Below are 12,259 nucleotides of genomic sequence, written 5' to 3'. Positions count from 1 at the left end.
TAAAGGGCAAAATGGTAAAATGGTCATTAAAACATAAAACAAAAGTAAAGAAAAAGATGGTATCATCTTATTCATTTGATAAATAACTAAAAATGACCATAGAAGAAAGCTAAGGTTCGGCCAAGTTGATTTTCACTTGCATGGTACGTAATTTTGCCCCATTTTTAATGATTTTTATGTTTTTGAAGTCGTTTTAGCTTAATCTAACTAGACCGGGGATCAATTTGTAAAACTGTTAAAGATTTAGGGTTATACCATAAATGCTATTGCTTGGTTCTTAATGTTTTGTGAAATATTATTAGTTCTTGTTGATAAATAAATAGGTTTTGTAAAGTGATTTTTGATAAAATGTCATTTAGGTACTTATTTGTAAAAGTAGTAAAATTCCATGGTAAATTTTTAAAGTGATGATTTGTATGGATTGATATAGGTCCCTAGAGAAATTTCCTAGCTTGAGAAAAGGATGAAAATGTTTAAATTTCAATTTATGAGCTTAAGGACTAAATTGTGAAAGTTAAAATGTTAGGGGAAAAATAGTAATTTTTCAAAAATATGAAATATGGACTGAATTGAATAATAGAAGTATTAAATGGATTGAATTTGTCTATTTAGATCAAGATACACCACGTACAGACTTAGATCAGGGAAAAGCTAAAGCCTTGGATTAATCAACTTCGTTTTTACGCCCTAATCGTCGAGGTAAATTCGTATGTATAAATATCGTTTCAATACTATTTTTAGTTATATGTTAATATGTTAGTTGTCATGTAATTGAATGATGAATATCCAATAATGCCATGATGGTTAATGAGTCCCGGTTGAACCTTAGGAATTAGTAGGATACGAATGACATGTCATTAAGGATTTCATGTTTCGGGTGCTGGTCTTGAATGTCCTACTGATAGCTAAGGTCCTGCATTTGAATAGGATACCCCACAACTCATGTGAGCAGCATTGTGTAGCCAACATACCGACCCACAGCTCGTGTGAGCAACGATGTAAAGGAAAGGTTACTGTTACATGTTTAAACACACTTCATGTGAGCTTTCCCAAGTATTCGATGATATTCTAAATGATCCAACGGGCATGAAAAGGAAAGGAATGGTAAGTTTTCAAATGAACTATGTCATGTATTCATTGAAAGGAAATCATGAATTCAATGAAGTATATTCATGTACAAATGGCTTACCCTATGTTTAATTCAAGTAACTTATGTAATAATGTACTAACTTGTGTATTATTGATGATGGTGCTTAGGCTTGTGTCAAGCTTGTGGTTGGATTACATTATGCTTATACTTATGTTATATAGATGAAATGTAAGTTATGTTTCATGTTTTACGAACTTACTAAGTATTATGTACTTACGTAGTTTTTTTTCCTATGTTTTACAGATAATCAAGAGCTCGATTAGTTTGGATGCTCATCGAAGATCTATCACACTATCCAGCATAAATAGTGGTAGTTTTTTTTATGTTTTGGCCAAGATTATAATGTCATGTATAGGTGGACTTGTATTGGTATTTAGTTGAATGTTGGTTGATGATTTTAGCACATATAAGTTGTTTTGGTTGATACATTTTTGATACTTTTAATGCCTTATTAGTATGGGTTAATGTGGCTATGTTATGATGCATTTTTGAATGGCCAAAATGGTATGTTTGAATTGGTTTCAATATGGCGAAGATATGGCATGTTTTGAGATGGTATTAGAACTAGACATTTATGGTTGAAATGTGGTAAAGTATGCATTTTTAGGTAATTTTATATGTTTGCATTTGAGGTGCCTTGTATGGCATATTGGTTGAATGATCTTGGACTATTGAATTCATCATTTCATGTAGGTTTTGGTCATGTTTTCATGCCTTGATTATGTATACTAAAGGCTTTTAGGTGTTGGTGTTGAAAATGGCTTGATTTTGGGCAAATTCATGTCCACACGGCCTTGGCGACACGACCGTGTGTCCCCTGTAAGTTTTCTTTGCATACAAGTTAGGTTGTTAAATTGCCTAGCCCATGGCATGGTACACGAGCATGTGGTGCTATTTTGAAAGATACACGGCCTGCCACACAGGTGTGTGACTTGGTCGTGTAACCCTACTCTGAGAGTTACACGGGTGAGGACACAGGCTGGGGCACGACCGTGTGTTCCTTTTTTGAATGTTACATGGCCTAAGAAATGGGCGTATGTCTTAGCCGTGTGAGGCACATGGCCTGGCCACAGGTCGTGTGACCCTTACAGTCAAATTTTTCTAACTTTTTCTTATACTTTCCAATTGTTTCCAGTTTGGTCCCAATTTGTTTCTAGTGTATATCTAGGGCCTCGAGGGCTCGATTTAGGGATGATATGTATGTGAATGAATGAATAATATCATGTTTATATGAATTTATGAAATGTATGTTTTGAGGTTCTGTTTGTACGGTAATGCTCTGTAACCCTATTCCTGCAATGGATATGAGTTAGGGCTGTTATAGTCACTCTGAGATGTTGATGGGGCAGCATCAGTAGTCATAGATGGATAAGCTGTGGATGTAAAGCCAAGACACTTCGACATGTCCTACCATGAATATCTCAGGGCAATTGTTTTCTTATGGCTCCTTTATTAGGGATTTTGTTCTCATTTGCCTAAGTAGAAACCTTTACTCTTTGACACAGTGTCGTAATAAGCAACAAAAAGTTTAAGGTACCGGCATTCTTTTGTGCGTAGCGGTGGACTTCTCGAAAATTAAATTTTCCAACATTTATCTTTCTTCTAGTCATAATTGAGTGAAGCAAGAACATGCGATCCTTGGAAAAAGTAGAGTTGTGTGTAAAAGGGCTAAGATGATATTTATGGAAATGATAACATACCCTACATTGAGGCTTCAAAGTTACACGGTCAATGGTGTAGCAACCTTTTTGAGAAATTGTCCATGCTGTTCCTTTTACACATAAATCTATCAAAAGTTGGTTGAATCCTTCAGTCGTCATTGTCTTGACAAATTGTGAGTGTTCATCAGGGCCTTCAGGTAACCCATATTTCGTATTGATTGAGTCTTTATCGAATAACACGGAGACACCAGCACTTAGATGAAAGCATTTTCAGGAAAGGTTAAATGTGCATAAAATTCTTTGACTACCTTAGTAAGGACGTCATTAGGGTAGAGACAGAAGATTTTCCACCCGTGTTTCTCTTCGACAAAGGAGACGGCTTTAAAATAGCCTATAAATGGGGCATCTTGGAAAAGGAAACATTTTTCCATGCAAAAAGGTCGTTTTGATATGTTCTTGTTATATTTGTGTTCTGTGATTCTGCTAAAGAATGTTCATAGAGTTACAGTGGTGGAAAAAGATGGTGTTTGGTGAGCCATTGGAGAGCAAATAGAAACTGTGAGATGAAAAAGGTGAGACCTTTACAGTTTTATGGAGTAAAAACAAAGAAGGGTGAAGAATATAAAACGAAAAGTAAGTAAGAAAAGAAATCAATGGACTAGGGTAAAATGTGAGAGAAAATATAACAGTAACGTGGGGGATAAGATTAACTTGAAATTGTACCCTGACATAGAAAAAAACAAAAATTGAGCGAAAAATAATAGAAAAAATTATTAAACTGAAATTAACTAATACATTAAATGGGTTGATTTCTATAAACCTGGGTTGTAATATGCCTGCAAAAAAAGAAAGTAAAAGTTAAGCAAACTTATTGAAGAATCTAAACAAAGAAATTAAAAACAAAGTAAATGAATAAAACAATGCAAGAGAGAAATATTAAGCAATTCGAAAAGTGATGGAATTTTTATCACTAATTATAGGAACTCCAAAGTAATGCTTTAATCATTGGCCATTGAATTTGAAAGTAGAGCTAGTCTTACCATATTTGACTTCTACAACTCCATGAGGATAAACATGCACTATCTCGAATGGGCAAAACCAACAAGATTTTAATTTACTAGAAAATAGTTTAAGCTTGAATTAAATAACAGGACTTGTTGTCTATGTGCAAATTACAGTGGCAAAATCTTGCTGTCATGCCATCGTTTGGTCTTTTCTTTGTATAGCTTGGCATTCTCATAAGCTTGTGCTCTAAATTCTTCCATCTCACTCAACTCCAATAGGTAGTTAGTACCAGCAACACTCCAATCCATATTCAATTTCTTAATTGCCCAATATGTCTTATGTTCAAGTTCAATGGGCAAATGACAAGGTTTCCCATTAACAAGCTTGAAAGGTGACATCCCCAATGGTGTATTGAATGCAGTTTCATATGCCCACAAAGCTTCATCCAATTTGGATGACCAATCTTTGTGAGTGGGATTGACTACCTTCTCTAGAATTTGTTTAATCTCTCTATTAGAGACCTCTACTTGTCCATTTGTTTGGGGATGGTATGTCGTGGCAATTTTATGCTTTACTCCATACCTGTTCAAAGCATTGCAACTAATTTGCAGTCAAAGTATGAACCTTCATCACTAATCATAGCACGAGGTGTAACACCCCTTACCTATTCGACTCCAAAACAGGGTACGAGGCATTACCGGATATAGACATAAGTAAACACACATTTCGAGTTGTAAATTTTACACCAAATCAAAACTTTTTAACAATCAATCACATCGTACCAAAAATAAGCCTACGAGGCCCAAAACGTACTTTTAAGCAGTTCGGGACTAAACCGAGAACTTTAGAAAATTTTACGACACTTAGAGAATTTTTTCTAAAACAGGGGTCACACATCCGTGTGACTTAGGATACACTTGTGTGGGTAGGCGCCCATGTCCCTAACCTGTGTAACTCTCTATTTGTCACCTAAGAACAAATTGAAGTCACACGACCAAGACATACACTCGTGTCCTTCACACGGCTGAGACACACGGCTGAAACACACGGCCGTGTCTCATACCCGTGTGCTCAATACTGAGCATTCTGTTTTGTAACAATTTAGGTGCAGGGGACACACGGCCAAATCACACGCCCATAGGGCTGACCGTGTGTCACGCACGGCCTAGAAAAACGCCCGTGTGTCTACCTGTGTGGAAAAAACAAGGCTATTTACCAAGCCATTTTGCCACCCTCACTTGCACATATCTACTCAACATCACATGGCACAAACTCAAGTATGAAGAGCAACCAAATAATCACAACCAAGACAATAACATGTAGTTCTTGTACCATTTTTAAACATGCTTAAAACATCAACCTTTCCTCATCAAATTATGAAGGTTTCAACATTCACAAATGACATTAATAAAAATATACTCATAACCAACATTAGCCAACTTCAAAGGCTATATACAAAATGAGCCATGAACCATTCACAATTATGACCATCACATATCAGTACCATATCAACATCTATCATACACACAACATTTATCATGCCATAAATCATTCATATCAATTTCACCTTCATTAGTCTTCATTTAACTACTTTGAGTAACCTTATTGTACATACAAAATTTATCGTCTCATCAATAGACTACATTACCAAACATTTCACATTCATGCCATAAATCACATTTCCAAATATTTCTCATTCACCAAGCATAACATGATCATATCACCATAAACATTGACACATATATGAATATACTTAGGCTTACAAACATATTGCCAATATAAGCCAACTTACATGTCTAAATAGAAAAACAAGCCTTGACGATTACAAGCCATTGCATTGACTAAAATCATATGATGCATATAACAAAATGACACCTCCCTATACATGCCATAACTCAAAATACTTGAATTTATCAATACCCAAAATGATAGCTTGATTGTGTGATAGGATCTCCGGCGATCTCCAACTTGAGCTATCTTCACAGCACTATAAAACATGGGAAAGGAAGGGGGCAAACTATATAGCTTAGTAAGTTTGTATGAAAATAATAAGCAACTCATATTAGGCATTTATCAAGTTCAACAATTTAAACACAAAATAATACCAATTACTACAAATCTCATAGTTATAATTTTATTCAATCACGATGTTTACTCTATTAACTTATATGCATAATTTAACATATCTTGGCATTAGCCTAACAACCACAATCTCTCTTTTGTAACATATCACAACACTTACCAAGTCATTTCAAACCTCATAGTAAACATGCACATTAAATTATGATTATTCACATTTCAAGCATATATTTTAACATCTTTTAATTGTTTAAAGCTCATATCTTCCCATAATTATTTCAATAGGAAATTATGTCAATCTTTACTCTTTCTCATATCCGATAGATCGCAACTTAAATGAATAAAACACGCTATATCATAATTCAATTTGGCTCGAAAGCCAATCACATGGTCTTTGTAACAACCCGAAATAGTGGCTTCGAGACCACTAATATGAAGTCAAAGAAAGTTTGAAATTTCAACCATTTATTCTCTCTAGAAGTTAGTGATTTTGATGATTTTTCTTGATGATTTTTGCATTTTTAGAACCCTAGTAGCATGAGCTTTCAAATGAGGGGACTATTTTGCAAAATAGTTGAATGTCTAGGATTTTACTAGGAGAGTGTTCATGTTGTTTTCTAAAATTTTATGGAAGAAATGAATCATGGTTGTGAAATAAAAAACTTTTGTGAAGAGATTTCTCATGAAAACCCTAAAAATGACTATTTTGCATAAGTTGTAAAATAGGTGATAAATGTGTGAAATAATGAGAATTGTGGGCTGCTTTTAGTATAAAACATGTTCGGCTAAAATGTGATAAAAATCAATTTTCGAACCTAGGGGTAAAATGGTCATTTTGTGAAAGTCTAGGGGCAAAACAGTCATTTTTCCTAATTATGAATTTTTGAGTGTCTAGAGTAATTTTCTAATGAGATGAATGAATTTCTATCATTTTAGATCAAGAATTACAAAATTCGGGCCTAAACCTAGAAAAAACGAAGTAAGTGGACTAAGTCGAGCTAGTCAACTACATTTTGTAATCCAAGGTAAGTTGTATGTATATAATACAACTACATTGTTATTATATGTGTTTGAATTGAAATGGCATAAATTGCTTGTTTGTGGAAATAATTATGCAAGATGAACATTGAGATAGTAGAACTCTAATTTGAACCTTAGGGAAAAAATTGGATTTTCATGCCATGATATCCGGGTTAATTGTGTGCTAGTGTAAGACATGTTTGGGACATGCATCAACCACATTACGAGAGCCAGTGTAAGAACATGTCTGGGACATGTCATCGGCATTGAGATGAGAGCTAGTGTAAGACATGACTGGGACATGCATCGGCCTCGACATGTAAGCCAGTGTAAGACATGTTCGGGACATGCATAAGCTACAAAATGTGTCAGTGTAAGACCATGTCTGGGACTTGGCGTAGGCACGGACATGTGAGAGTCAGTGTAAGACCATGTCTGGGACATGGCATCGACTTGATAGATGAGCCAGTGTAAGACCAAGTCTGCGACATGGCATTAGCATTATACCCTATGTTTAAGGTTTAATGAATATCCAATAGCATTCCGAATGGTTCGACGGCGAGAAATTTAGTTTAAGTTTAGCGAGAAAAGTATAACCATATTGTAAGTGGTACAAATACCTATTTGAAATGTATGAAATGAAAGCTTAAAATATGCTATGTGAGTTGTATCGGGTAGTGACGAGTAAGTGGTGCTTATGCCTACTTTTGTATTATGAGCATGATGATAGATGGTAAAGTAATTGTTATATTTAGTTGCATGCAACTTACTAAGCTTTATGCTTACCCTATTTCTTCCCATTTTCTTATAATGCCGCCTAATTAGCTCGTGGATCAACGATTTTCGGAGAAATCGATCACACTATCAATTGAAGCAATTGGCATGTATAGGACTCTTTGATTTTGTTTTAGTGTCACATTATTTTGGGGCCAAATGTGTTGGCTTGCTTTAACATTTGACTCATTTTGTACAAGGCCATGAAAAATGGCTAATATGAAAGTTATTATTGAATGTAAAGTAGTCTTTCATGAATGAGGAATTGTTAGTTTGGTTGAAATATATGAATTGTATATAGACCTTAGCTATGGTTGTTGTTATGTTCTGTTTCAAGGTGGCAAAGGGCTTGGTAGATAGCCCTATATTGTCTACACAGGTAGACTCACAGGCATGTGTCTAGGCCGTGTGTGACACACAGCTAGCCCCATGGACGTGTTGTCCAGCCATGTGTCCCCTACACGTAAAAATTCCAAGTCAGTATACATGGTAGTAAACACACGGGTCGAGACACGACCGTGTGTCTCAGCCATGGAGGACACGGCTTCTGGCCATGGGCGTCCGTGTGACTGAAATTGGATGCTGACGTCAGAAACAAAAGGTCAAGTTTTTTAGACACGGACGTATCATGGCCGTGTTAGGGACACGAGCGTGTGTCAGGCCGTGTGAAAACCCCTATAGGTTCGAATATAGAAATTAATTCACATGGTCATGGGATACGAGCGTGTCCCTAGTTGCTTAAGTCGTGTGTGTCACACGGGCCATCAGCACGGCCATGTCTTAATGACCACACGAGCATGTTACCCTTCCCTACGGGCGTGTGCCCTGTTTTTCAAGGGTTAATTTTCTAAATTGTATATGGACCCGAACTGGTCCCGAATGGTTTCCAATGAACACTTGAGACCTCGTAGGCCCTGGTTTAGAATTTTAAACAAAGCTTGAAAAAGTTTTAAGTTTGATCAAGTCTTTATGATTTCGAAAATGTTGGAATGTATGTATTTTTATGAGGTAATGCCTCGTATCTGATCTTGGCGTAGGACTCAGGTGTGGGGTGTTACATTTAATGACATCAGACCTATGGTTTAGTCGGTTCTAGGACTAACCTAGTGTGTGTACGAGTCTATCTATACATGCCATAATTGTATATTGATAGTATGACTATTCCTGATGAGATAAATTGTGTTTTATTTATATAGTAAATGGATTCAGACGTAGCTACGGCGAATGACGTGGAAAGTAATACGCCAGCTCCCACTGAAGGGACCGCACCAGTAGACACTGAGCCCATGACACTAAATTAGGGCGGAGGGGATAGAGAGGCTTACATCCACATGATAGACGCTTGGTACATGGAGTTTGTTCGTGCGAATCCGAACACTTCACCTCCCTCACCTTCCCCAATTCCTCAACCTGTTCATATAGCTCTTCAAGGAGCAAAGATGGCTAGGAGAAAGAAACCTACAGTGGATAGAATTAGAAAGTAAGGGGCCGAGGAATTTCGGGCGAATATTGATGATGACCCGGAGAAAGTAGAGTTTTGGCTAGAAAATACCATTAGGGTATTTGATGAGCTATGATGCACACCCGAAGAGTGCATAAAGTGTGTCATGCCACTCCTGCGAGACTCAGCTTACCAATGGTGGAATACCCTTGTGTCGGTTGTACCAAGGGAAATGATTACATGGGAGTTTTTCCAAGATGAATTCCAGAAGAAGTATATCAGCCAAAGGTTTATAAATCAGAAGAGGAAGGAATTTTAGAATTGAAGCAAGGCCGAAAGACAGTAACAGAGTATGAGCGTGAGTTCGTGAGGCTCAACAAATATGCTAGGGAGTGCGTGTCTACCGAAGCCATCATGTGCAAGAAATTTGAGGACAGATTGAATGAAGACATTCGATTGTTAGTTGGCATCTTAAAATTGAGGAAATTCGTGGTGCTCGTGGAGAGAGCATGTAAGGCTAAGGAATTGGCCAAAGAGAAGAGAAAAGTTGATATTGAGTCCCGATACTCAAGGAAAACATAGATAGGGAAATCACATCAAACCTCATCTAAGAGATCGAGGGAATTCACTACCCGATCAAATGATTCAGGGGGATTCTCGAGTAAAAACAAGAACAAGCAGTACACGGCATCTAATGCTCAAACCACTTCTATCGTAAGTGTTGGTAGTGCTTGCCCAAATAGGCCGGAATGTTCGTAGTGTGGTAGGCGTCACTTCGCCGAGTGTCGAGGAAATGAGAGAGGCTATTTTAAATGTGGGTTGTTGGACCATTTTTTCGTAACTGTCCTAAGTTGGATGAGAAAAAAAAGCCAGAGGGGAGGGCGAGTAGTGATCCTTCGAAGGGTAGACCACAAAAGAACCCGAGCAGTAGGGCTAGCAGTAGAGTGCCCCTAAAGATTCTGTTGTGAGGTCCGAAGGTCGTGCTCTTGCAAGGACTTAAGCCATATATGCCCATGAAGAGGTAGAGTTTCCCGATGTGATCATGGGTACCTTATCTATCCACGATATTTCTATTATTGCTTTAATTGATCTAGAGTCTACCCATTCTTATGTTTGTATGAAATTAGTGCCCAATTTGACAATGTCAATCTAGTTTATAGAATCTGTAGTAAAGGTGTCAAATCCATTAGGCAAGCATGTGTTAGTTGACAAAATATGTAGAAATTGTCCTTTGACAATTAGAGGTTATTATTTTCTGACCAACTTGATGTTATTACCGTTTAATGAATTTGATGTAATATTTGGGATGGATTGGTTGACTTCTCATGGGGTTGTAGTGGATTGTGGATGAAAAGTTATTGAGCTGAAATACGAAGACGAGAATGTTCTTCGGGTTGAACCAGGTGAATTGGGTGGATTGCCTGAAGTGATATTGTCTATGATGGTAGAGAGATATTTAAGAAAAGGGTGCAAGGCTTACCTTGCCTTTGAATTGAATGCCCAAGCATTTGAAATGAAGATCGAGTTAGTGCTAGTGGTATGTGAGTTCACAGACGTATTCCCAAAAGAATTGTCTGGATTGCCTCCAGTGAGGGAAGTGGAGTTTGGTATTGAGTTATCCCCTAGTACGGCACCTATCTCAATTGCTCCGTATAGAATGGCTCCAACGGATTTAAAGGAGTTGAAGACTCAATTACAAGAGTTAATGGATAAACGTTTTGCAAGACTAAGCTTTTCACCGTGGGGTACTTTGGTACTTTTTGTGAAAAAGAAAGACGGGTCGATGAGGTTGTGCATAGACTACAGACAGCTCAACAAAGTGACTATGAAAAACAAGTATCCCTTGCCTAGGATCGATGATCTGTTCGATCAGTTAAGGGGAGCTACCGTGTTTTCCAAGATAGATTTAAGGTCAGGCTACTACCAGCTAAGAGTTAAGGAGCAAGACGTACCAAAAACTGCTTTTCAGACGAGGTATGGCCATTATGAGTTCCTCGTCATGCCCTTTGGTTTAACAAATGCCCCTATGGCATTTATGGACTTAATGAACCTCATTTTTCTACCATATTTGGATAAGTTCATCGTCATTTTTATCGACAACATATTGATTTATTCGCGTGATGAAAGCGAGCACGCGAAGCATTTAAGAACAGTTCTGCAAACCTTGAGAGATAAGCACCTTTACGCTAAGTTCAGTAAGAGCGAATTTTGGCTCCGAGAAGTAGGATTCTTGGGACACATTATGTTGGGGGACGGGATCAGAGTTGACCCGAGTAAGATCTCGGCCATCATTGAGTTACTTATTGACTATTATAAAGCTTACTATAATCTATGTGTGTGAAAGTCAATTCAATATATATATTATTCTGAAAGTAATACTTGAATAGTCGATTAATGACTATTTTAAATTATTGATTTGGCTCAAGGAGTTAAAGGAGGTAAATCGAGCAAAGGCAAAGAAAAGGTTATCGAGTAGTCGAGTTGGAACCGTCTTACCCAACACGAGGTAAGTCATTAAGCATGTAGTTGGTATTATTTCAATGGTCATAATGTTTATGTATCGATGCTAATGGAATGAATAAATATACATATATATATATGTGCATGTACGTATGTGATGATGAAATTGTTGAATGAAAGAAAAGAGGTAGGATGTACTGAGTTGTTGATCTCGGCACTAAACGTGCGGGATAACCATTTATGACCATGAGATTGGCGCTAAGTGCGCGGGATTAAATTGTACAGCACTAAGTGTGCGATTTGACTATGTTGCACTAAGTGTGCGAAATGAATATGATGCACTAAGTGTGCGAATTGACCATGCGGCACTAAGTGTGCGAGTTTGACTATGTAGCACTAAGTGTGCGATTTGATTATATAGCACTAAGTGTGCGATTTGATTATGTAGCACTAAGTGTGCGAGTTGATTATATAGCACTGAGTGTGCGGACTCGATATATATTCGTGAATCATTATGGACACTATGTGTGCGACACTATTGAGTCGATCGCCGACAGCGGATCGGGTAAGTGTCTTGAGTACATGGCTAATAGGTGCTATGCTTATACTTGGTGTTGAGCTCGGTAAGTTTGAACCTATGTGACAAATATACTTGAAGTCACGTACATA

The 12,259-nt window shown here is 37.3% G+C and overlaps 1 protein-coding gene across 1 annotated transcript; it reads right to left on the bottom strand.

Moving 5' to 3' along the window:
- Positions 1–3,517: 3,517 nt before the first annotated feature.
- LOC107895639 (uncharacterized) lies at positions 3,518–4,527 on the bottom strand. The gene is made up of 4 exons (XM_016820888.1): positions 4,481–4,527; positions 3,988–4,398; positions 3,632–3,647; positions 3,518–3,535 (listed from the first exon to the last, which is right to left on the bottom strand). Exons 1-4 carry the CDS (start codon positions 4,525–4,527, stop codon positions 3,518–3,520), a joined length of 492 nt encoding a protein of 163 aa, XP_016676377.1.
- Between the last annotated feature and the right edge of the window lie 7,732 nt (positions 4,528–12,259).

Source organism: Gossypium hirsutum, chromosome A10 (genome assembly GCF_007990345.1).
Source record: "Gossypium hirsutum isolate 1008001.06 chromosome A10, Gossypium_hirsutum_v2.1, whole genome shotgun sequence".
Classification (NCBI taxonomy): domain Eukaryota; kingdom Viridiplantae; phylum Streptophyta; class Magnoliopsida; order Malvales; family Malvaceae; genus Gossypium; species Gossypium hirsutum.
The sequence above is the reverse complement of the archived record's forward strand: the minus strand, read 5'-3'. Positions and strand labels throughout refer to the sequence as shown.

Bases quoted from the DNA above. Each gene is read 5' to 3' on its own strand.
- LOC107895639 (XM_016820888.1), bottom strand. From the start codon at position 4,527: ATGTCTATATCCGGTAATGCCTCGTACCCTGTTTTGGAGTCGAATAG. The intron at 4,399-4,480 runs GTAAGGGGTGTT...TGCTTTGAACAG, and splicing joins CCTGTTTTGGAGTCGAATAG to GTATGGAGTAAAGCATAAAA.